The sequence below is a fragment of the Lathamus discolor genome, chromosome 3 (genome assembly GCF_037157495.1).
Source record: "Lathamus discolor isolate bLatDis1 chromosome 3, bLatDis1.hap1, whole genome shotgun sequence".
NCBI lineage: Eukaryota > Metazoa > Chordata > Aves > Psittaciformes > Psittacidae > Lathamus > Lathamus discolor.
Genome location: NC_088886.1, coordinates 98,222,649 through 98,249,249, shown reverse-complemented (window position 1 = coordinate 98,249,249; position 26,601 = coordinate 98,222,649). Strand labels below are relative to the sequence as shown.

Genomic DNA, 26,601 nt, shown 5'->3' with positions numbered 1-26,601 from the left:
AAACTATTAAATACTTGGAAATGCTTCCACTATTATGTTATGGGCAACTTTAGTCTCAGACTTTCCCTTATCCCAAGGTAAACCTTGGACATTTTAATTTTATCTTCACAAAGGCACAGTGCACAGAGACATTTTGCCATGAAAAATGAATTCTGAGCTATTCACAACCCTATAAAAGAGATAAACACATCAGATTAGATACATTTTAATTATGTTAATCACATACCACATTTGATGTTTTCTGTAGGATAAAAATTACCATAATATGATTAATTTTAGATTTTTTTGACATAGAATAATTTCAGAAGCTGCATAAACCTGAAACACAGGATATTTCATTGTCTTGATTCTCTGAGGTGGCTGAAAGGTCATTCTTTAAAATTCACAGATTGTGAGGTGATGCAGGTTGCATTTTTTGTCATTCCAGCTCCCATCTGTGTACATCTCTACACATTTTTCAGTCCTTTTGCCATTAGGCTCCTTTTGGTGCCACTTGGTGTAATTCACAGGCATGCCATTTAGGTACTTAAATTGACCTGAATCCTCACCCTCTTTAATGCCCAGGTAAGCATATTGGTTATACTTTTTCACAATACCCAAAATAGCTTTATTCTCCTCTTCATTCATAGGAGTTGCAAGAGTTCCTCTAGCGTCTTCACAGGATGCTAATGCAGATGCAAAATCAACTTTTTTCCCGTTGCTGGCAAGTATTTTTTCTCCCACTTCTCTTATTTTCCCCTTCAAAACAAGCACTAAAACATAAAGAAAAAAAAACCCAAATAGTTAGCTTTTTCAACTTCCTATTGCATATTGATAAGCAAGCAAAGAAAGAGAAATGAAAAGATGAAGAGAAAATTAAAAGCAATGGTAAAAGGCTGAGGAGTTCCCATGAATTCATGTGGAAAGTCCAACATCATTCAGATTATTTTTGTTTTATAAATCATATTTGAATAAATGCACATCAGTGTTCCTGAGAGAAATCTGCTTCTCCAGGGAAAATGAGTTCTGATCTCCCTTGCTTTGGAGGAGGAAATTGAGTTTTGGAATGTAGTACCATTTTCAATTGCAATTCCTTTCTTGCAAGTCATGATGCTGTAATTTTGCCTCTTGCACTTAAAACTGATTGTGAGCTGAAAAAGTAAAAATGGGGAAAATTACCGCCTTTAAGTCTGGAAAGTCGGTGTTTCAAATTTACTAAAACTTTGTGGAGTTCAGTGTTCAGAGAATTGGCTAGACCTACAAAGTAAAAAAAATAATAAAATTATACAATCAAGCAGGCACTGCTAATAGGAATAATTCCTTGGATAAAACCAATCACTTTCCAAAGCTAACTGGCACACAATGTGTTTTTTTAACATCATCTGGTGTAAAATAAATATTTTCACAGTAGTTTTTACACTATTGTTAGCCTATAGTAAAGCAAATAAAATCCTCCAACCTATTGAAATATGCTAATTATCATATTAAAATATGATAATTCCCCTCTACACAGAAGAAAATGAATTTTTCTAGGTTGAAGCTTTATGTTTGTCAAACAATTTGTTTCATTCTAAATAATGAACAGGCACAAGAGAGATTTTTGGGAGGGAATAATTTCTATGGCACCATACCATTTTCTTTTTAACCTGCTGGGTTGGGTGGATGCTTTGTTTCTTTACAGTAGGATCTTATCTCAGTGGACACCACAAACACTGGTAGGGGAGGGTCTAGATTGTGTGAAATACAGTCCATCCAGCACTGCTTGCTAATGATAGGAACTGACTGTAACAGTAGATAACTTTTTTTTTTATTTTTTATTTTTCCCATCAAATCTCTATGGGTAACAAAGGTCCTACATATAGAATAAAGTTATGAGTGTGCTTCCATGACTGTAATCCCATTATTCACAACTAAAACAAATGATGGTGTGGAAGCACAAAATATGCTGCATATCCTTCATTCTTAGTTGCATGTTGCAACTCATACTTCACTGCACAGTCAGTGAAAAAACAACATATTTGACCCAATAAAAAGTCCATTTGACTGACAGGATATTACTAGGACATCAGCCTGTTTCACATGATGATACAGTATCCCCTATTTCTTGTTTCTCACCTTGTGGACAAGTAAGTTGTTCTACAGGAGGCCTCACCAGGCTTCTGGAAGCTCCCCTGTGACCTGGAGAAAAAAGCAGCATATTTTTCTTTCCAATTGATGCACATTCTAGAAACTTCAGGATGAAACAGAACTTAATATCAAACTGAAATGTATTACATCTGTGAATTTGATAGTGCTTTAGACTTGGTAATGGATCCAGAGAAAGTGTTTCTACATGGGAAGAAAACTACACGGTGCAAAGTGTTCCTTCCCAGGCTACTTTTGCACATAGCTTCTTTGAATACTGCAGAAACATGCCAGAAGCCTTTTAATTACACTTGTAAATGCTGTAATAACATTTTCTTCATACTTAAAAAAAAAAGCTTCTGCTGTGAAAGAAACCATATTGTTTGGAAAGTCAGTGGAAAAGCACTTCAAAGATAGATACATGTATGTTTATGTGTACTACAGTTATATGTTTAAGTATTGATAACCTGCTCATTTCAACAGAGGAGAGAGAGAAGGGTTCTCTTCTAGAAAAGCAAAATTAAACCAGGTCCTTAATTTAGTTTTCCCTTCTCTGCTTAGCACACCTGCTTCCTCAATGGCACATGTCCTTGTGTGTTAACTCGTTTTATTCATGCATCCTCATGACAAGGATTTGTTGCAAATAAAGGGATGTTTAATTACCTGATAGACGTGTCTGTCCTGTTAAGTCATCTCTGCCAGGCAGCCCAGGGATACCAGGCAGCCCAGGGATACCAGGCAGCCCAGGGATTCCTGGATATTTAGGCAGTGCATTGCAAGTCACTAACAAAGCAGCTACTGCTGTAAGCATGTAGGATGAGTAAGACAACATGGTTGCTCAGGCCAGCTGTAAGAAAACCAGTGTATTTGTCAGGCAATGATTCTGTAGGAAGTTGTAGACATTTGCTTATAGAACTGAATATTCTCCCCCCATCTTCTTCCTCGCCCCCATCTTAAAAATTATTTTTTTTTCCTTTTTGCTATCACTATTTGTTGGATTAATCCTTGAAAAATGATGTGCTCATATGTAACTGACAGCTCTTAAGCCATTAGCTGTTTTTAAAGGATATACTTATTCAATGAAACATGGGTGTATATGTTACCAATCTGAAAAGCACAGTCTGTTACAGTAGTTGCTGTGATGTTCAGAGCTAGTTAGCAGTCTCTTTAAGCACAGTGTTATTTAAGCACATTTCTTTGAAATAAGCAGAGTGATAGTTTTTTACACAAGGGCAAATTTTTATAGCTCCGTTATCTTTCCTATCTTTTTTGAACAAAATTCCATAAGCTTGAAAACATCAATCTTGTAGAAAATGCATTTTTGCTGGTTGGCAATAAGCCTATTAATCTAATTTTATCCTTTCAGATATAACATTAAGTAATGTTATGATCTCAGTGCCAAGAGACCATGACTATAAAACACTTCTATCCTATAGATCATGGGTTTACAATGCAGATAGTGAGTATGCAGCACTGGTTATGCTACGTGGTTATAAAACCTGAACTGATGGACTATCAGACACCATAGCATGGAGTTATCTAGTTATTGCCATCATTTAGTTAAAATAATGAGAGATAAAGAAGGGTTCAAGATGCTGAAATGGATATTGCTTTCTAATAAGATGACCCTGTTGGGTTGACTCTCAAACTATATAATACCCAACTTCACCTTTCTTTCAGCATGAATTAGAGAGGATCATGTACTACATTCTCTTAAAATCTTCCATTCTTAAAAGTGAAAATCAGAAATGACATATAGTATGTTCTAAATCCAGCTCCACTTAAAGTTGAGAATAAAATCTTGGTTGCTTTGAATGCTGCAAGATTATTAACACCTTAGTTTATCAGACAAAACATGGTATTTGTTTTGAAGCATATATGCCAGGCAGAATCAAAATATCAGTTTATTTTTATTACCAAGTGTTAAATTATAGAATCATAGAGCGGTTTGGGTTGGAAGGAACCTTAAAGATCATCCGGTTCCAAACCCCCTGCCATAGGCAGGGACCCCTTCCACTAGACCAAGTTGGTAAAATTGAACTGAGCTTTTAAAAACCTAAAATATTTTTTATTTCTTCCAGTCTGTCTCTGTTATAGAAGGCTTTTGACATTATTCTAAATTTGCAACAATACCAACTTTTTTAAGGGTAAAGTTTACTTGTTTTTCTAGAGGAACGTCTCATCAAAATGAAATCAGTGGGACATACACTTGAATGTATGAATATACACTTCTGCCAAAAATTTTATTTCACTTCATATAGAATCTGTTTAAGTACTAGCAGCATCCATTCTTCATGGTCAAAAATTTCCGCTTTAAGAAGTGGAAATTTCAAATCCATCTGAGAACACATGTGCTGTATTAAAAGCATCGTCAAATTTCACGTGTTGAATCTGAAGTATCTCAAGTTGTATACCTTTTACTATATTGAAGGCTAGCAGACACCTCTGGCAATGATAGCCAATTACTTGGAAAGCAGGTTATTAAAACCTCTAACAGAAACCTACGTTAGGTAACTAGGAAGACTTACCACCCTGAGATAAGGAAATACAATTACAACAGGTACTCTTTGTCTGGTGCTGATCATTCAGGGAATTACATTTGAATGGACTACCACATTTGGCTCATAATTGTATTATGATGCAGAGTCACAGTCCTGATCAGTTATATATCAAAATGGAAAAAGCAGCTGCTCAGTTTTAATTCAGTTTTAATGACCTTCATCAGTCATTACAATCTGGTGTCCTTTAGGCATCTCCTCATCTACTAAAATTGCTAATATAGGCAAAGTAAAAAACCCCAAAAACTAATAAAGGAAAACTTAATTTAAAAATGTAAATATGACCACAGAAATGGAAAGGAACAGGTTTGCCTTCTAGCTGAAGCTCCTTGTGATTTATTAAAAGGAAATTCAACTTACCGTTCTGCTTCAAAGTGAAATGAAAGAGCAGTTCACACAAGTCCCCTTTATATAGTGTTTGTTTGTTTAATGACATCGCTGAAGTGAAGACTGAATAATGAGGATAGGAATGAGCCTTTTCAGTTTTGCTTACACACTTTTCATGCAAATACTGGGGACAATTATAAGGGTTGAGAAATTTCTTTTATAAGAATAGAAAGTCAAAGTTGGAGAAAAACCAATCTAGAACTAACAGATCACTCCAGATTTGTAGACACTTATAAAAATTTAAGGAAACTTTTGGTGATTCTAAGTGATATTGTAACAATTATTTTTATTGTTTTAAAAAAGAAAGAATGGCATGTGACCACCAGTGGCTTTTGTAGAAGTGCTCTTGTTAGTTAGGGAAGCAGGCTACTGTGCAAATAGAGTCTGATCTGATGATCAGAATTCTAAACTTTGCTTCCCATCTCTGTATCTGATGTACTTATCTTCGTATCCTTTTTTAGCTGTATGTATGCTCAGTGTTTCTGTGAGCACTGTGAGCATTTATTCTCTTTTGTATGTAGATTACAGCTAATCCCCACTTGGTCAGAGGTGGATCCTGGAAAAATCTGTATACATGCATATAAAGATTTTCAAGTGAAAACCAGACAAGAGCCTTGGTCGTCTGGTTTCCTAGCAATAACAACTGGGATCTTGGGAGTAACTTCCTTCTGGTTCCAATGCCACCTTTTGTAAGGACACTTATGTTTGATCCTAGCTGAGGTTTGTTTTATGAACCTCAGCAAGCCAACACATCAGTCGCTCACCTGTAAGACAGAAATACCTCTGCTTCATAGTTTTTCTCTGTTTTGCCAATTTACAGTTATCTCTTAAGGATAGAGTGATTTCTCCTTTTCAATTTTATTTTACAAAATCTATTTGGGTTTTGTCATGATCCCTAGCTATAATGTGTTCTACCCACCAGTATTCACAGGTGTAAGTTAACATCTTTGGGCTCCTTGTTCAACAAATACAGAAATGTCTAATATCAACTGGCTGACCTAGCTAAGAGAAAATACCAAAGTAGAAAATATGTTTAGGATTCCCATCAGAAGTACTTAGTCATGTAAATCCTCTTCCATTCACAACTATGAGCCTCATCCTGCAGTTAAAAGTGCTCAGCATGGTCTGTCATCTCAAAAAAAAAATAAAGGGCGGGGGGAGGGGGAAGACAAATAGTCTATCAACACCCATAAATGTATGCTATAAACAATCTATCCGGAAGTCCTTCCTCTACCTGATATGCAGCAAATCTTTGAATGTAGCGTACTCATTTTACAAAACATCTAAACCCACCAGTTGAAACTATTTCCTTCTATAGTCCAGATGAGATAGATGAAAAGACCTGGCGTTAAGCATATAAGATGTGGATTAGATAGTACACAGTCAGTGAAACACTGTTTCTGAGTCCTACTGTGGTTTGGTAATGCAGAGATGCCAGGTAATTCAGCACAATCAAGACATGGGTAATTCTGTTTCTGAATGGCAGCAGTCCTCTGGCATCCCTGCAGCTATAAGAAATAATTTCAGTTGCATGATAAGATGGAATTTAATGGATCCAGATATCCTGAAGCATTATTTTAAATTATTAGATGTCCAGGTTCTTGGGAATTGAACTTGCCAGAACACAATCTCACGTAGATCCGGTTTCTAAGCAGCTCTGCAAGAGTTGTAATGGTTAATACTGTTCTGTGGCATCACTGCCCATACACATCCTTCCCACAACTATACATGCAACTTTAATACAGGAACAACATCACACACAGAGTACTAAAAAAAAAAAAAAAAAAAAAAAAAAAAGAAAAGAAAAAAAAGAATTCCAATTCCAAAATAATTGGAAACGTTAATCAGGGAAGTCAGTAAAGCCCCACTGGCTACACACTTTCTCTGTCCAATCAGGAAGGTGTGGCATGAGCAAAACATTGCTAATAATGGCTTAAGATGTAAAAAAACTTCATATATTTTTACCTTTTACCAAAATTTCAACGAAACGTACATTTGGTAACAGTTCTTTCCCCATAAATCAGATTATACTTACACAATAGAAGCTGATAAGAAGTTTAAAACATAATCCAATGTGAGAGATTACTTAGTCATTAGATTTACTTTCCTTATTATGTGGCAGAGAATTAGGGAAAACAAATACACTAGAATAAGGAAGAAAGTAAATATTTTTTCTGTAACCGGGCACCCGTGTAGAATAGCTATGAGGCTTGGTATTCTGAAATTTACAGATAAACCTGAGGGGTAATGGCTGAAGATCTTTAACTGGGTAACACCCACAAAAACAGCCAGGGTACTCTAGTGGTTTCAGTGAACCCCATTTGCTGTGTCCTTGCTGTCATGAAGCAGAACAATAAGATTCCTTCTGATGTTTCCTAATGCACTAAATATGCTGTGCTGCTAATGCTTGTGATTTAAACCCAAACCCTGCTCAGCTATTAGCAAAAGAGAACTTGGAAAAAAACCCAAACCCAGAATCTGATTTTCAGAGATGCTGTGTACCCAGAAAGACTGCTGCTTTGCACAGCAGCTGTTCATGCTACCCTCAAAAAAAAAGTAACTTCAAAACTAATAACTGCCAAGGTGATTTCAAAACCAGAACCCATTTTGTATAGCCTTCAAACCTCTAATTTACAGAAAACATGGTGAACTTTCCATTTTGCTCAGCACATTGTTTTGAAATGAGCTGATTCCTAACAACCTTATCATAGCACAATCTGCATAGAGCTGTGCTGTACACTCATGTAAATGCAGTGCTGTACAGCCACAGTAGTCTATTTTAGCAATCTTCAAGATGTTAATCCTAAATATGTCACAGTGCTGCAAGTTCCTGATAGCTGCTCTGTGTGGTAAGCAGGTGTGTTCAATTCTCCATCTTTACCTTCAAAACAACATTAATTTTTATATTTGCCTAGTATTTCCACTGTATTTACTTTGCTGATACAGATCTTAAAATCATCAAGACATAGGAACTTATAATCAGTTTTAAGAAGACACTGCATCAGCATAATCCTTCATCAGAAGCATAGGGAGCTAAACTGCCATTTATTAAGTGATGAAATAATCCAATGGGTAAAGTGCTGCCTCCTCCCCACCTGCAGCTTGATTTTACTGAGAGACAAGTCTAAATGGGAAGGTCAACAGTCTTCCTGCCATTGGAAAATAAGAAATACTTTCTTTTGTTAATTTACAGTGCACTGATGCAGGAACAAGATGAAAACCGTATACAGTATGGTACCTTACTACACTGCTAATATTGACAGAAGACAAGTTCTGCTGTGGATTAGTCTTAAAATTTGCATTAGTGCTATGTGTACTCTAGACTTATGCTGCTTCAACTTGAGGTTAAGCATCTTCCAGGAAGAAGGTAAGTGCTGATGAGACATGCTTGTATTTATGAACAAACATGGTATCAGTGACGTGCTATCAGTTTAATAATACACTGTTATTTTGGGGAATGGATCCCAGGCAGAGATTTCTAGGCTTGCCTAAGTGTAAGCAGGGAAATAGAAGAGAAGAAGGAATGCTGAATATAGATTACGAGGTTCCTAAAGAGAGGACAGCAGAGATGAGGAACAGAGGCTGGATTTTAAAGAGCTGGTTCCGCCTGTCTGTACCGAGAAACCGTTGCACAGAATTGTTCCTGCAAAGTACAGAAAATCTAAGCTTGAGACAAAAAAAAAAAGGAAAAAAAGCCTTGAGGCAATTCAATTAAAAAAAAAATCTAGATGTCTTTCAATGTATTTTCCATTCTAGCAAAAGCAAATTCAAATTGTACTATCAAGGTTTTTCAGAGCTTTTGTTAAAAAACCAAGCATGGTTGTCTCCTGCCAAAAATGTAAAACTATCTTAACAGAAGTACTACTTATCCTTTGTTTTCAGATTATATCTGATTCCTTCTTTCTCATATACGTGAATCAACTGATGTAAACCACAGATTCATATTCAGCATACTACGGGGCATCAGCAAAGCATCCTCTTGGATTAAATGAAAATGGTAGGCAAGTTGCTAGACAAGTAATTTAGACTGAACCAGTATTTCTGTGTGGCTCCTGCTTTGAAATAACATGGCAGATTTTTAGACACAGCATTCCTCCTTTCTTCAGGCAGGACAAGTACTCTCCCATTCTTCCTCCCCATAGTCTGTCTCCAGATTTAGTAAAAATTTAACCGTAAGGTCAGCAGCTTCTGTCTGTCCTTTTAGAAACAAACAAACAGAAACCTGGAAATTATCTCATTCTAACTTCACAACCTGATAATGAAGGTCTGTATCTTACCTGCTGCACAGCTAGAGAAACTAAAGTTTAGAGATGCTATCCCTAGGATAATTGAGGAGGAAGCTTTTTTTTTTTTTTTCAAAGCATCAGTTCACTTTTCTATCCCACAGGCTGTATTACCATCTTTGTAATTTCTCCCTGTATCTTCCATGCTAAGCACGTAGCCCTCTACAGGAATACTACACCCCACTATGGGAAATGATTCCTGATCCTTGGTCAACAACACAACAAAATTACTACCTGCAATATTAATTAGTAGTGTCAGGATGGAGCAAATATTGCTCTTTTTCCACTGGAAACGGTGCAAAGAATAATCATAGAGGTGTCCTGCCATACTGTGTTCCCATGGAGATGAACTGTACCCAAGTTCCTCCTATCAGAAGTGGTAATAGGATGCAATTTGTGCTTGAACACCCAGTGGCCAACATTGCCTTGGAAACATACACTTATAATTCATATCTTGCCCTTATAAACAGCCACCTGGCCCTTGTTATCAATTTAAAATAAATATAATCTAGCCTGCAGATAGCATAACAATCCTGCTGTTATTACACTGTTATTGCTGGGAAACGGCCCACCTAATGTCTTGCTGATAGGTGTTCAAAAATATGTATCCAAAAGCATTGTCATTGCAATTGAAATTCAAAGTACTTGGGGAAAAAACTTGTTATTGAAAACACATGGCAGAAAATACAGAGTTACACATTAAAATAATAAGCTCATCTAGCTGCTCTTAAGGTCTGATGGTCACAGTGAAGTGAAGCTGCTTTGTGTCTTACTGAAGGGACCTCAAATGGTAATACATTCCCAGGAAACACCACATATTGTGGTTATTGCTGCTGTGAGCTAAAACCTAAGATGACAGGTATTACCAAATTTAATTTTGCACAGAACTTTCGAGGTTATTGAGCAGAAAATTCTGTATGTTTTAGCTGATTGTGTTGTTTGAAGCATGTAGTACATAATATATTGAATCTGTTTCTTTTGTAATGGCACATTTTTAGATGCTAATTAGTGCAAAAGCATAGAGGAACACTTTGTATCTCTTTCATAGCAGACAGATGCACTTCATCTTAAAGCATTATTAAGGCACTTCATTATTTCAGTTTCCATGAAAAGCAGAGCTTCTGGGCACCTGACTGGGCTGGTGAAGCACAACCATGTGTTTATCCAGCTCCCGAAATTCAACACAGCAGTTTTGTGCTTCACCTCTGCAGGAGTGGATCTTGCTACCCAGGGTCAGGGGAGTCAGGCAGCAGCAGCAAGCCTGCTTTGGGTCCCCAGCCCTTGCTGTGCTCAGTGGCTGCATCACACTCTGCTTACAAGCAGCACGATATTGTGACAAAGGCATGCTGCTCCACATGACAAAACTGGAACTTCTGCCTGTAAATCCCTGGCAGCTTCAGACTAGCCATGTTAGGGGTGCTGGCAGGACACCTAGAGGACCGAGATGCCAAGCAAAGAACACAGACTGAAGTGCCCAAGAAAGCAGATAAATCTCCTTACCTTATCCGTGCTGACTTGAAACTATATAAGGTGCAGTTATTGTAGAGGCTTCAGTGGAGGGATATTCTTGGAAGATTCCTGTAAGGGAAGAAGAAAAAGAAAAGTTCAGCTATATCCATGTATTTTTAAAACCCTTTTCCTTTCACCCTGACTGTAGGTGGTCTTCCAGAACAGAATATTCTGGAGCCCAAATACTGAATAGAGCTGTATTTGTAGTTATCTGCAGCAATTCTGTTTATTATTCATTTAAAAAAAATCTTAGACTAAAAGGTTATTAATGTTTTAAAAGATGCTTGTAGTTTTACTCCTTAATTACAAGCCGATTTCTAAGCCTTAGCCAATTGCTAAGTTCTCTGAAAGACTTTGCAAGCCAAATCTTAAAAAAACCCAACCCACGGTTTGTTGAAATCATTTGTGTTTTCCCATAAAGTGAGATTTGATCAAAACTACTCATCTACTAACAGAAATAAAGCAGAGGATGTAATTGGGGGAAAAGTTTGTTTCATAATTAGCAACTGGGTAAGGAAATAAGTTAAAATTGGGAGAACTCTCTCAGTAGAAGCATGGCTTATTTAAGATCAAACTGGCATTATTTGCAACACTTGTTGCGTTGCTTCAGGATGTATTTTGAGATGTCCCCTAAAGAATGAGGGCTCATATTTTCACCATTTTGATACAGTAGAAATGGCAAGTTTTAACCACAGAAATTCTTCACATCCAAAATAGAAGCTTAAGGCCTATGCCTGTTGGCATTATAAAATGTATGAGCTCTGCTTGCAAACATTTGATATGTTTATATTCTTAGATTATTGTTGCTGAAATGATACTCGTATTGCACCTTGTTATTATTAAAGTCTCGGCTGTACGAAGACTTTTGTTCTGATTAAAAAATGTGAAAGCTAATATTCAGAACTGGAAAGATCAGCACAATTAGCTGTATTCATTCAGATCGCTGCAATGCAACTGAAATTCAAGCAGACAAATCTATGACATTTTAAAAAGCATTGGACATCCAATAGTATTTTTTCATTGTCTGTTTATTTGAAGATTTCAGTAAGATATCCACATGGAACAGAACAAAATAGTGGCAAGTTCCTGATTTTTTTTTTTATCATCTCTTAACCAGTAAAGAATATCTTTGTACGTAACAGAATGATTCAGGGAACAATACATAATCAGGTAGGAATATACAACTGAGTCTAAAACATAACACCCGTTTTTTCTCCCATCTCCTGAAACCCAGGGTAGTTTCTGGTGTCTATCACCAATCATATATTTGCCTGTCCTCTGAATACTCTTGTCTATGTCCATGAGAGGGAAGCAGGTTGTAGCATTCCCTCTATAAAAGCAGGCTGTGGCATCTTACGGCGTCTAGTTTGTGAGGGAATGGACTGCGACAGACACACCTGCAAACAGCGGCAGCTGGCAGGCAGGAATATACTTGTTTGTCAGGAGTGAGAATCTACGGAAAAGCACTTCAAATATGCTTAATTTTAAAGTAGTCTCATTGCTTGTCTGTCTTACTCGGCTGTCCCAGGGGTTCAAGCTAGAAAATAAGTGTAGCAAAGGTTTTTCCTAACTGTTCCTTTTCGGATGTGTATTCAGGCCTGTGCAGAGCCCAGCCTGCTGGGTGTACGGAGTGCCTCTTTCACAAGGTCAGTCCATTTCCACCATTTTCTTGGACAGTCCTTTAAAGCTGAAGTGGATATTTAAGTATTAACTTCTAAAATTTAGTTTTCACAGCTTGGAAAGAGCAGCTGTGCTCCTGACTATTTCAGTACCAGTGTCACCATGCAAAAGATACAGTCCATTTCTCTAGCATCTATTTTCCCAGCTATGATTCCACACCCATGGATTTCAACTGTCTAATAACTCCTGTCTTTCATGTTCTTTTACCTTGCTCGAGGAACATACAGTGCCACTTTCCAACAACTAAAACCGTTTGCCAGAATAAAGGCCAGATTCTGAACTATTCTGAGAGCATTTGACAAAGATAAATTTCAGAACTGCAGTATTTAAAGCCACTTAAAACCTCCCAGTAACTCGAGACAGAGTGGAGTATACAATTTTCAGTGAAGCGATTTATAATACACTGAAGTGTTGCAGACATTTGAAACATTTCATGAAGAGCTTTTACAACTGCTATTGTGCGATGAGCTCACAACTTTTCTTGCCATAGAGCCCTGACATACTGTTCACAACACTTAATTCCTGTTTCTTAAAAATACTTTTAAGTATTCTGCTTTAAGATAGACTTTAAAACATGAGATTAAAAGGAAACAAACATTTTCATTTTCTTTGTAGAACTTTCCAATTGGAAGGCTTTTAACCTTTTTTCACCATTCCTTATGAAAGCTAGAAATTCATTTTAGTCTTGAAAATGAAAGCTGAGATTCTCCAGATGCTTGCAATTGCAGCTTTAAGATAACTACCAGGTACTAGAAAATAACAGCGCATAGAGCGCAATCTGAGGCTTCAGGGTAATATTTGTTCTACTAGTTTTTGATGCACAAATAAAGCATCTACTTAGCAGGCTTAGGAAGTACTGTTAATACCCCCCTTTTTTCCAGTTTAGCTGTAGATCTCTGTAATAAAAGTGAAAGAGGTAAAAAGATTTTAAAAAATGTATCACTTCCTCCCGCCTTTCTCTTTTTCTGTCATTACCCCCTTTATCTTGCTTCTCTGGATGTATGTAGCTGATTAAGCAGGGTGGAAAGGGCATAAAGGAATAGAGGGGTTAAAAGGTTGTGATCTGTAAGCAAAGTAGCATTGATCAAGCCAGTTCTGCAGGGGACATTCTTGCACAGGTGTTTTGAATGCGTAAAGTGCTACGTGAGAGGTAATCAAGAGTAACGAATGTATTCATTATGATATTGCTTAGGAGGTTTCAGGATTCCCAACTAAATTTGGTGAAGTATTATGCTCAGCTAAAGCAGCTTGCAGTAGTTTAGTTGTCCTTGTATCAAAACTAAAGTTTGATTCAAAAACATGCTTAGGAATAATTACTGGGGCAGTGGGGGAGCACCAGATCCTTGTTCTGTATGTATCTCAAGAACAGGACAAAGGGGGCCAATAGTTGTAGCCCAACAGTACAGATGGCAGAAAGAAGAAGAGATGCTGTCCAGAGCTCTCTCAGGAGAGCACAGAAAGCCTGAGGGGGAAAGCTGAAGCATAGCAACGCGAGCAGATGGTTTAATCCTTCCTTCCCCTTCCCACTGCCTTCGGTGCATCTCTGAAATGTGTTCATGTACAAGCTATGTAGGTGGAGTAGGACAGTTAGGGATGTAAACAACTGGGACTCATAATGATACGGTTGCTGTGAGTATCCAAACAAGAGGGTAAATAAGAGACCAAACTAAGGCAAAGCAACGCAGGAACAGAGGGCAGTTTTGGGGCAGCTTTGAAAGTTGTGAGACAATGTACATACTCCTGCATTTTTTGTGGCTCTGTAGTAATATTTTCTGTTAAGGTGGCATGAAAACTCTGAAATTCAGACTGCTGCGCTGCTGAGCTGATGCAGGCTCATTTCAACGAATCCCAGTGTTAGCACAATTGGTGTCTCTGATATCAGACACCTAAATATGGATTAACTACTGCTTTCACGTTACATATATTTAATCCAGTTGCTTGGAGTTCTACCTGTATTTAAACACCCTGGAAGAGGATGCTAACCAGTTCAACACCACAGAGTCTTCCTCCCACTGCAAAGCTGCCAGAAGCTCCTTGCAGGATTAATGCACAAGCTCAGCTCCATGGAACAAACTGTGCTGCTATTTGAAGACATAAACCAGAGCACACAGCCAGGAAAAAGCTCTCACAACTAACTACTCTGAAAAACTGATCTAAACAGCTCAAGCTACTGATGCCTGAAACATCACTAGGATCACAGACCATAAAAAGAAATGTTAACTGTAAGTGCCTCAGGATAAACTCATTCCCTAGAGATAACACAGAGAATCCAGTCATGCTGCTAATGCTGAGAGGTTTGGCAGAGAGCTTAAAAAAAAAAGAGATTATTTGACTGTACCTAGGTTTCTGGGCTCTCCTGCATTATTTCTTTTCCTGGGCATTTTTGGTCAAACTGCAATCCAGGAATCGTTTCTCTTTCCTTATGTCTCCAGCTGATAGGCCAAAAGGTAGAACCACTTTGGTAGTGCTAAAGCCACAGACTTCACTGTGTAACAGTTCATAGGATCATAGAATAATCAGGGTTGGAAAGGACCTTAAGGTCATCAAGTTCCAACACCCCTGGCATGGGCAGGGACACCTCCCACTAAATCATGTCACCCAAGGCTTCGTCCAACCTGGCCTTGAACACCAAGAGGATGGAACATTCACAACTTCCCTGGGAAACCCATTCCAGTGCCTCACCACCCTCACAGTAAATAATTTCTTCCTTATATCCAATCTAAACTTCCCCTGGTTGAACCCATTACCCCTTGTCCTGTCACTACAGTCCCTAATGAAAAGTCCATCCCCAGCATCCCTATAGGCCTCCTTCAGGTACTGGAAGGCTGCTATGAGGTCTCCATGCAGCCTTCTCTTCTTCAGCCTGAACAGCCCCCACTTTCTCAGCCTGTCTTCATACGGGAGGTGCTCCAGTCCCCTGATCATCCTCGTGGCCCTCCTCTGAACTTGTTCCAACAGTTCCATGTCCTTTTTATGTTGAGGACACCAGAACTGCACACAATACTCCAAGTGAGGTCTCACAAGAGCAGAGTAGAGGGGCAGGATCACCTCCCTTGACCTGCTGGTCACGCTCCTTTTGATGCAGCCCAGGATACAGTTGGCTTTCTGGGCTGCGAGTGCACACTACCAGCTCATGTTAAGTTTCTCGTCGACCAACACCAGAAGTCCTTCTCCTCAGGGCTGTTCTGAATCTCTTCTCTGCCCAACCTGTAGCTGTGCCTGGGATTGCTCCGACACAGGTGTAGGACCTTGCACTTGGCATGGTTCTCTGCATATTTCACACAAGAGTGTGATGCCTTCACAGTGGAAACAAGCCAGAGGTAAGGGAACATTTGTCATCTGCTCAGAGCACAAGTTAACCACCCCTTCCCCCATATTCCCATATTTATGTGTTGTAATTAAAAACTAAAGCAGTAAGTATAAGTTGCTACTGATTAAAATAGCTTCCTGTTTCCACCTTGCAGATACCACTGAATATTGGCACTTGTGATATAATGAGAAGGAAAAGAGCTTTTTTTTTTTTTTTTTTTTGTTTTTGGTTTGGTTTTTTTTTTTTTTCACATGTGTCAGGATAACTCTTCCTAAGCCTGTACTTAGCCTGAAATTGTGTTTTAGAAAGATAAACCCAGGAGCTGATTAACAAATATTGCTCTCATCCTGAGTTACTCAAATGCTCTGCAGAGGTCATATTAGCACCAAATGAGATGCTTTTAATCAGGCTTATAGCAGCAAATACAGATTAGCTTCTAATTAATGCAAAATTAAGTGGTCATCAGGGATGCTGATTGAAGCTTCTTGGAAAATAACAGGCCACATTTTTAAACTCTTTCTCTCTTTTCACCACCTACCAAATAAAGATGTCCCTAAGGAAAGGTGCCCCTAACACACACGGTAAGAAAGGTCAGAACTCAGTGCTTTCCTGAGTTTTAAAGTTTCAAGTAATATGACTTACTAAAAGCTCATTTTCTATTTCCATGTCTTGTTCCTGTCCTGTGGATTTTTGCCAAGCCATAATATCATCCTTCTCCCATGCAATGGCCTGCCATATCTCACAGATATCAGCACTGCTATTCTGCTCCTCTGAGCAACAGTTCAGGACACTTTACTGTTTAAAATCAGATTAATAGAGCTATAATTTTGCTTACACAGCTTCATTTCCAGGGCAACTCCACCAGAGATGGATTTTCATCAGTGTAATTTTCATCAATGTAACTGAGCAGAGTTTCTAGAAAGGAAGGCAAGCTAGCGGCTTGGGGAACCTGCAAGATGTAAACCTTGTGATAGTTTACACCAGGGTAAACCAATAAGATGGGGGATGCTGGGTACAGAAGAACTGATACCAGACTGAAGCCTGTGAGCTTAAGGACCCAAAAGATGAACTGAGAAATGCAACTTGGATTTGTTATATACACCATCCTTGCTGGGGCAAGTACACCTTTCATGTATACAGTCTGACAGCTTTAGACTGTATGAAACTGAGCACACAATATGAATGTTTTCCCATTCTGCTTTTGTGAACTCCCAATGATTTAACATAAGATTATCTTTGCACTTACCTGCAAATAGTTTTGCAGTTTGTATAGATCCCATTTGAACGATGTAAGTCCTTCTGAACACAGTCTTAGCATAAGGTTACAAGAAGCTTCATAAATTTCTAACTAACTGTACTGGAGATTTTCTAGGCAAAATCATATAAAAATTAGTCTAAATTACATTTCAGAGCTGGAATCTCTAGAGAGTGATGGATATGGCATTTAGGAATAGCATTTCTAAAAAAAAAAAATCATCAGTTGAAAGAACACAACCTTTCACATCTGCGCAATAGTACTCCAAGTCTTTTTCAAATCAGCAGTTTAGTCATTGTAACCTTTTGGCTGGCCCACTGGGGGCATAATACATTGCTGCTTTTAGTCCAGCTCCAGGCAAAATATGTCACAGTGTTTTTTGGATACAATCTCAAAAAGTACACTTACATAATCATTCAAAATAAATGCATTGGAGCCTGAATTACCACTGATCTCTAAACCTGGAAGCACAACAGGACTGTACCTACTCTCGAGAATGTCTCTTTCTTGTCCTAAACGAACCTAAATCTGTCTTACAGATATTGCACCATATCCTGCATTTTCATGTAATAAATATTGATAAAAAACTCCCAGGCAAAATTTAAAAAGTTTTAGTTTTCATGGTTGCAGGACACCGATTAAAAGGAATGTAGCTCACTTGAGAACTGCAAAGATACATTCGTAATGACAAGAGAACACAATGCAGAGCAGCAGATAAATCATACTCTAGAAAATTCACACCTTTCACCAATTTGAATAATTGTTTTTTTGATATACCTGTATAACCTGGTGCAGAGAAAAGAAATGTCATTATTTATAAAGATAGGTATGCAATATGAAAATAACAGTTATAAACCAGATGAGTTTGGCACCAAGCTCATTGCCCCTCTATACAGATACATTTCTATGTTCTCATGGTGCACATAACTTGCCAGTATAGACACAGTCCTTCTTTCTATAGAGGTATTTAGCTTATATGTCTTAAAATCGCTGAGGGAGGAATTGAAAATCTTCTATTCTTGCATGGTTGAAAACTTAAAGCCTGTGTGTAAACATTTTTCTTAATTGTCAAAATTTCAGTATTGGTAACTGAGCAGCTTTGTTGTTGGGGTATTTACCTATTCCTAGCTAATCACCTTTTTGTATTTCACTTGAGGTGAAAGAAGCTCCCATTAAGAAAAGAATAAAAAACTATGGTATAACTTCTTTCACATTAAGGACCTATTCACATAAATAAGGGGTTTGCTGGTTTTCTGTATGAGCTAAATTCCACTTGGAGCACATTTCACCAGCAGGCTCATGTGTTTAATTTCAGACAAAAAATTTCTGCTTTCTTCTTCATTTAAATCTTGATCTATATCTTGTGTAATTCAAATGACAGCTATAGTTTGCCAGAACACATCTTGTTCTGTTGTGATTGTTCTATTGAACACAAAGAAACCTACCTGGGTGTTTTACTGTCTTATTCCTCTGTGTAGTTACAGCACATTTAGTTTTCCTATCATGTGGGAAAAACAGCACAAAAATCGCTAAAACCTCAAAAAATATATTATTTGGATGTCAGTAATCACTTGTGTACGATGCACCTCTGTACCCAGATGACAAATATCACTCTATACTCCAAGAGATCATTACCAGTAATTTTTAGAACTACAGTAAAAGTGGAGTAGGAGCAAAGCCATGACTAAATACTGAAATAACTGTATTCACTGTCCATTTTTTACACGATAAAAGAACATATCAGAAGCAACATGGGGAAAGTAATCTCTTCAAGTTTACAGCTAAGCTCAAATACAGAATGCATAAAAGATTTTCATTAGTTTCAAGATTATTAAAAGCTGCTTCCCCCATGCTGCATTTGTGAGGAACTCATAGGAAGGTACAAGCAGCATGCTGAGCATGCCATAGTTTATTAGCCTTACTACCAGTAAGATAACATATAATTAATAACGGTTGAAAAAAATTAAATCTGTTTTTTATTAGGAAATTCAAAACTGAATGTCAAAGAGAAGGCAATTATAAATATACGCCAATTCTGTTTAGTCCAGGCCACTTTTATAGGAACAAACTTCTGTCAGCCACATAACTGAAAGCAAAAACTTTGGGTTTTCTCAGATTCATAAGGTCAAGAATTCACAAATAATTAAGGCATGTGAATTTGAACAATTAATGTTATTCCATTTCCTAGAGTCCTGTATTATTCCACAGTCTTCATTTTTTAAACTATTTGGTTCTTCAGCATTCCAGTTTCTGTAAGTTACAGCTCCTCCATTCAGATACAGAAACCTGTCTTCAGTCTGTTCATCAGAGCATATAACCCTGCTTCCAAGGTGTTAAGTGTTTTAAGGCTATGTTTTCAGCATTGCTCCTAGGAGAGGCAAGTGTATTTCCAGCTTTTGTACAACAAGACTTTCAATTTACAGAAGTATCTTATTTTCCAGTTGAGACAATTTTCTTTTATCAATACTCTTGATATTCTTTAAAATCAAACCTAGAAATAAAAGTGAACATAGCTGTATTATACAAAAAATTGATCGTGTTTTAGCTATTTATCCTTATCGCAATTGTAGTTCGGAAGTAGCTAATACCAGCTATAAACAGACTAATTCTTGAAGTAGTAGGGAGAATCCAACAGAAGTCAAGCAAAATAGACACCTGGAAATACCACACCTACATTTCAAGAAAACTGGGATTTCACAAGAAACTGGATCACTGGTCTCATTCTAAGGTTTTCCATTTCCAGTTCAAATAGTACTGCAGCTCTTGAATCAGGATCTGTAGCAATTCCCACTCAAACAGCAATAATGACAAAATAGCTTGCCAGATCAATTAAAATCATATAAGACAACTGAGCTGCAGATCTTCTGTACCCATCAGCCTTAGCACAGAAACCAAAGCTGAGGAGCTCTAATAGAATTCAGGGCCTAAAACAGCAGAGCAGGAAGAGGAGATATAGGTACAGCTCTAAAGGGGCTAGGAAACTGAGCCTCCAGAAAGTATAAATTATCTTAGGAGAAGCGGGAAAGTCAAGCTTACATGCTTGACAGGCTTTCATGATAAAATATTGGAAAGTGAAGCTCTTGTTCATTTAGCAGATAAAACTGCTAGCAGCAGTTCTTTTGAAACAGTTACTGTCTTTAATGAGCAAGTTACTTTATGTTATTGTCTTTAGCAGGTTTCTGGGATTAATGTTAAGGCACTCCACCACTTTATAACAATGATATGAACACTGGGACATATGCATAGTTAAATTTTCCTCTGGTGTTTTGGGCATAGTGCCAGCACAATGCTCTTGTGGGCAGCGAACCCCCACTATGATTCTGTGCCAGGTAAAACCTTCACGATGGTTTCAGACAGCCTTTTCTAGGGTGCTGATACATAAGCACTGACAAAAAGGAAATGGGTGAAGTGATTACTGCTATCAGCTCTTCAGCCTCTCTATGTTCTTCAGTTTCTTGCCCCAATTTCAGGTTAGCTTTCAAGCCCTACACACGACTATGACTTCAAAGTTGTTCTCTCTGCAGGGGAGACACCCCTTGGAAGGTGTGGAGCTATGTGATGATATGAGCTGTTCTACTGATGCTCATGATGTGGTAAATTGCAGCCTGTGTAGTTTTCTCCTGTTAGTTTAAGAACATTGATGGACCTTGTGTTTTTCCTAATCCAGCATTTGTACCATGGTAGTAGTGCACTGGTGGGCTATTCTTTGAAAGTTTTCATACAGTACCTCTTGAGCAAGTACTTGCAGCCAGGCCCAGGCAGAGAGCATCCCAATCCATGTCTACTCATAGAAAATGATCTAGAACCGAGGCAGTAAGAGAAATGTAATGCAATGCTGAAAGCATGAGCACCCAGAGAACAGTAACTGAACCTGCTTGTCTCTGCAAGTCATTGGTTACTACAAGTTATTTAGTAATTTATACTACACAAGTGTCTCTGAGATGCTTAGGTCTCCTGTGACCTGGTGCCATGTGAGATAGCTATTTGGTTTCCAGAACAGAAACCACAGGCCACATTGCAGAGTGGTTCCATGGGAATTTTTCCCACTTGAAATGACTTCCTGACCAGGAAGACTGGGTGGGCCTTAAATTCTGTCAAATCATCTTCTGTTCAAGGGTAAAATCCCAGTTCTCAAAGGCAAAACACATGTGTAAATGTTTTTAAATGAATCAAACTTGAAGTATAAACCACATGAACAGGAAAAGAATGGGAAAAAAATACTCTTTATAACATGAAATAGGGTGTTTGTTATTTCACTCACAGACAACGATAAACTAGTGACTCATTCCAGACGCTTTTTCTCCCCGGTTATGTTGGTCAATTCACCTCCTGTGTAACAGATGGGTTATCTTTCTGCTCCTCACACTTCTGGAAAACACAATTTTCCTCAAATGGTGTTACAAGAATACTGGACATTAACACCTATATTTTTGTTTGAAAGATAAACTGTAAGGTTGAAACCCAGATTATAGAAACATGAGAAATTTATTTCTCCTATGATCTCCTTCTTCCACTTTCACTCCTTGAGGTCCTAAATCTCCTTTTATACCTGGAAACCCCGTAGACCTCTCAATTCTTCTCCTAAAGTTCAATTAAAATAAAGTTTTTAAAATGTTTTATAAGTTTTTCTCCCACTATGTTTTCTTAGTATTTAGAGAGAGTACCAAACACTGACTCTTTCCCACCCCCAGGAAAATAAAAATATCTCAGGGAAATTGTATTGTTTCTATGGCAAGCTGCAGTTACTAGGAAATGCATTACTTTGATGAAAAAAATTCTTTACTGTATCAACTTATGACCCTGAATATCCAATGAAGTAAATGCCATCTCATGTTATTTCAGAGGTACATGTGCTCTAAAACCAGAAACCCAATATCCTTCAGCTGTAATCCAGTCACACATCACAGTATATGAGCTAGAAAATTAGCTAAATCAGAAGGATACTTCTGAAGCAGTTTGTTGGAACGGATAGTGCTGGCTTTATTTATTACAACTGTGAAATTGCAGAGGACATACTGAGTGTATGTGGACCAGAAAATGTCTATACAGAATATTAATATATGTCACTGAAAAATTTTATGTCATAGTTCATATCAGGAGTCATTGATAACGATGGGAGTTTGCAGTTACCTAATTCCAAGATGTGTGATGGTATCTACATAACACCACAGACAGCATACAGTAACAAAGTATACAGTTCCATACATACTTATTAATTATTTGGGCAGAAACTTATTTGGGAACTTGGGAGTGCAGGTGACTTTGGTTCTACCACATGACAGAAATCACTTGCTGATCTATTTGCTGTTTGCAGTAGTGCATGAAAAAGTTACCTAAATGACAAATCATGCCTTCGGGGAATTCTGTTCTTGGGACTTGGTGAGTATGAAGCAATCAAGTTATGACCATCATATTAGAAGACAACTCTTACAAGCACAATTTCTGGTTTTGAGAGCTGGCCCCTGGAAAGGAAAACCAATAATCATTTAGTAGGGTATTGCAGGAAACTCTGTACGTGATTTAGAGTCTAAATGGTACAACTGGGTTAAAATATCATTGCATATCTTTTTTATTTATTTTTTTATTAAAATCCAAGTATCTAGAGTAGCACTATAAATGCAGAAAGCATTTTCAGCTCCCTGAAATTGTGCAGAGCCTTCAAAAGGCTTATGGTGCAGAAGTAAAGGAGAGAAGAATAAAGACAAAATGAAAGAATGAAGGAGGCATGAAACAAGACTAAAGAGATGATGAGTGTTGAAAGTACAATGTTGCTAAATGGTCATAGCTCTGTACCTGGTTATCCTTTGTCAGCTTTGGGACCTCTTCCAACTCTGCCTGGTAAGCCATTGACAGCAGGAGCACTGCAGGTTTACCTGTGTTAACTGAACTTGTTACCATCATCAGTGAAAGCCAAAATACCAAGTCTCTGAAAGGCAGAAGAGTAATTGCTAAGTTCACAGATCTGTGACAAATCAAGCAGAGTAGTTTAATAAATTTATCTGTTTATATTTTAAAGGGTTGCTTAGGAAAGAGTTGCCTACATTGTGTAGGAAATAGACTCCCATCTTCAGGAAAAGACCAAAACCAAGGTATAGTGTCTGAACCATTTCATCTATCCTCTGATTGTAATCTTTATGTATGGAAACCAGAAAAGAAGCAAGCAAGCTGATAAGAATCTGAAAATCTCAAGGTGTAATGAAAACACCTAATATAACACAGCCATCAATCTCAATGTGCTGCAAATCCATTTCAATGTTTTGTTCACTGTATGTCTAAATTTAAAGAATTCATGCCAAATGAGTCATACGGTATTCCAGTTTGGGATGAATCCTGAGCTCTCCAGCTATCGTGTTTCTGCTGGGACTCTTCTTTCCACGGCTATTAGGACTGCTGTGTGTCTAAACTTGGAGTGATTAAGCTGTTTCTGTTGATAGCATCTCCGCTATAAGCAAACACACATAGCTTAAAGAGTAAAAAGCTTAAGTGAATTTAAATAGTAATGATCTGCTTGCCTCTTAATTTCTCCTTTCAGATCTTGTATAAGATACGTTACTTCCTCGGTATTCTGCTTCAGAGCCAAAGTCCTATTGGATCCTAGATTTGCAATATTTTGCTGCCCTCTCTGAGCAGAACAACAGTAACAGGCAGTAATGTCAAAAGGTAAAGCTCTACGTGACATTCTGACAATTTGCACCACAGTAATTGTCCTTTATTTTAATATGAGGGTCAAATCTGAGGTAATCATTTCCCGTGTATTCTGTGTCTAACTCAAAAAACAAAATGAAATGACCACATAAGTGAGCTGGCAAAGTTTCAAGGTAAATAAGTTACGTACTAAAGTCAATCGAACTTATTTTCTACCAGTTCTACCAGTCAAAATGAAAAAAAAAGCACTATTTGGTTGACAGTTTGGGATAAGGAAAGAAAATAAAATCCAGCATGAATTTTGTTACTCAATTATTTCTCTTTATTTTAAGCTTCAGAAAAGATAACCCACAGAGAGCAGCTTCATGTTATGTTTCATCTGATAAAGTACAATATAAATATAATCACTAGCATATTACTGTGAGAACATTATCATTAGGATAAAAAGCAATTTAAGAAGCACCACTTCTCTGTATGCTACTTTGTGCTTCCTCCTTTAAGCTCACATCAAAACGTGCAGCAATGGCATACACCAAAATAAAATAAGGAAAGTTATTCAGCTAACTAGTTAAACAAAACTTGAATCCTGGTATATATTTCTGATCCAGCTTCATGGACTCAAACCAGTTCTTAACAGCCCTCTGAGGATTTCCTCAATTTTTATACTATCTTAATTACCCACTACCAGGGCAGTTGTCATTAAAGCTGTCTCCCATGAATTCAGTAAGACAAAGATCAAAAGAATGGCACAATAAAAGAAATCTTGAAAACTAAATGTCAAGCTTTCAGAGAAGTCCACTCCCTACAGAGATTCAACCTCACACAAACCTTTGTTGGTTTGCCTGTCAGGAGCTAAGATGTATTTACTTCCAAAGTTATCTAAGTCTACCACCCCAAAATTCTATGAGAGCTGAAGTGCCTGTTTACCTTTGGCAAACTTGTGGCAGGGTTTCCTAACAATGAAATAATTTCCCAAAGACAGAAATGATAATTTGACCAACAATGGTTTAGATAAAAATCAAAATGCTACAAATTTCTCACAAAAGTGGAATAAACATTAGGGATCTGAAATAGAAAAAGTAGGTTTTCATAGACAGGTTTTGCAGTCAACATTTGATAGACAATCAAATACTGAGAATCATGCCAAGTGTGGAACTTAATGACAGTCCTCAGGTCCCAAGGCTTACACAGTTGCAGACTTTATCAGCAGAGATCAGAACCAGGCCTTGAAAGATGCCATGAAACTTTTATATTTAGGAGGTAGCTAGTTCTGGAAGTCCTTTTAATGAGATAAATCTTAGGTAATTCTTTTATTCCACCACAAAATGTGCTTTAAGACATGATTCACCCAGTTCAGGTCACATCAGTGAAGTGATCTTGGAAGAGACAGCAGGGAACCCTTGTTCCTCATCATGGAGGTGACAGCTTTGAGCCATTAGACTGAAACCTGAGAGTCTGACAGCCCAACTGAAGTCAAGTACTAGTGAAAGTGCTTCTCAAAAGCAGGTTTTACATTTATACAGAAAACAATCAGGCACAGAATGCTGTTGGACTGATAGACAGTCCTCCTCATCAGCTTGCTGTGCTTCAGTAAGGCATCTTACAGAAGTCCTTTTCAACCAGCATGTCTGCACCTGCAAGAATTGCATGGCCTCAGTATGGTTAAATACTTATCACAGCAAAAGTTCTTTACTTACCAATGCCTTTAGTTGATCAATGCACAGTAAAACTCTTATCACACCACTGGCTTCCCAGCACAACAGGACATAGTAGTGAGGAACAAGGATGGAAACCTGTTGGATATTTACCAAGGAAAAAAAAAACCAAACACCCCCCCCCCAAAAAAAACAACCAAAAAACCCCATCTATTTTTCTAATGAAAGCTGTAATTTTGTGCTTTGTTTTGGGAAGAGGTTGTTTACTTGCTTATTATCTCTGTCTTGCACAATCCTAATGATTGCTTACCTCAGTCTTACCACCCCTATTTACATACGTTGCATATGACATTCTGGGAGTGAGCCCTTTGCTCTTTGCATGGCCTTAGACAGATATTGGCCATGTTACAGTACAAATTAACAATGAAAAAAAATCAGAACAACTGCAGGCACTGAAAGATCCGACTGTAAGGTTTTTGCCCTTCATTCAGGCAATTTGATTTATTTTTTTATTAATAACCTAAGAGAGAGAAGGATATTTGAGGCTCTGAATTACTCCTGGAAAAAAAAAATGTGGCCAGCTCAAACATACTCATTTTTGTTTAAAAATGGGATGTGGGATTTAAAAAAACCAAACCAACAAAACATCGGGTGAAGGGATATATCTTTAAACTTTTAAGTAAATTGCTTGCTATTTGTCTTCCTATAATGCTAGTGAAATTTAGTGGTTAGAATAAATTCATTCAAGCTTGTGCTGTCCATCTGGTTATGGTACCATTGTGTGTATGTGAAAAGTAGCAAGAACTCTGTGGGATATTGTCATGGATAGCTCTGCAAAATTAATAGCATAAAATGCAATGCCAAGGAAGAGATGTCTTGGGCAATTTTGCCTGCAAAAGATTTTCTTACCCGGAAGAAGGTCTCAGATAGCTCCAGCTGCAAAACCCAGTTCAAAGTCCACATTCCTGCAGAAGTGTCAGGAGTGATTTTGCTCCCAAGTTCCCATTTCTGGGGCTGTTCTCTGAAGTGGTGCCATCAAACAGATATGTAGGCTGTTGTGCTGCCTTTGTATTTTTCCTGTTCAGGAACTAGAATAAATTTAGTTTCAGTATAAATAAAATAAAAACATCAGTTCAGAGCAGTGGTATTTGTCAGCCATAATTTGATAAAAACATTGTAGAGCCTACATAATTTAACAAAGATTTGAAATTAGAGT

General features: G+C 37.8%; 1 protein-coding gene across 9 annotated transcripts; it reads right to left on the bottom strand.

Annotated features, from left to right (window-relative positions):
- Positions 1-189: 189 nt before the first annotated feature.
- LOC136010099 (pulmonary surfactant-associated protein A-like) lies at positions 190-25,532 on the bottom strand. Of its 9 annotated transcripts, XM_065670754.1 has the most exons (11): positions 25,428-25,532; positions 22,879-23,011; positions 22,419-22,547; positions 21,347-21,453; positions 17,077-17,198; positions 10,832-10,909; positions 5,022-6,705; positions 2,767-2,950; positions 2,095-2,157; positions 1,159-1,236; positions 190-752 (listed from the first exon to the last, which is right to left on the bottom strand). In XM_065670754.1, the coding sequence occupies exons 8-11, from the start codon at positions 2,933-2,935 to the stop codon at positions 376-378; spliced, it is 687 nt and encodes a 228-aa protein (XP_065526826.1). In that variant the 5' UTR covers positions 2,936-2,950; positions 5,022-6,705; positions 10,832-10,909; positions 17,077-17,198; positions 21,347-21,453; positions 22,419-22,547; positions 22,879-23,011; positions 25,428-25,532; the 3' UTR covers positions 190-375. The 9 variants fall into 9 exon arrangements, 5 of the variants coding, with proteins under 5 accessions (XP_065526826.1, XP_065526825.1, XP_065526827.1 ...); XM_065670753.1 differs by lacking the exon at positions 5,022-6,705; XM_065670755.1 differs by lacking the exon at positions 25,428-25,532 and adding an exon at positions 23,598-25,417 and having other exon boundaries at positions 2,767-6,705.
- Between the last annotated feature and the right edge of the window lie 1,069 nt (positions 25,533-26,601).

What these genes read in the sequence shown, in the direction of transcription:
- LOC136010099 (XM_065670754.1), bottom strand. Translation starts at nt 2,935, where the DNA reads ATGTTGTCTTACTCATCCTACATGCTTACAGCAGTAGCTGCTTTGTTA. An exon ending in AGGACAGACACGTCTATCAG is followed by an intron (nt 2,158 to 2,766) that starts GTAATTAAACAT and finishes TTTTTTCTCCAG; the next exon opens with GTCACAGGGGAGCTTCCAGA. An exon ending in ACAACTTACTTGTCCACAAG is followed by an intron (nt 1,237 to 2,094) that starts GTGAGAAACAAG and finishes TTTACTTTGTAG; the next exon opens with GTCTAGCCAATTCTCTGAAC.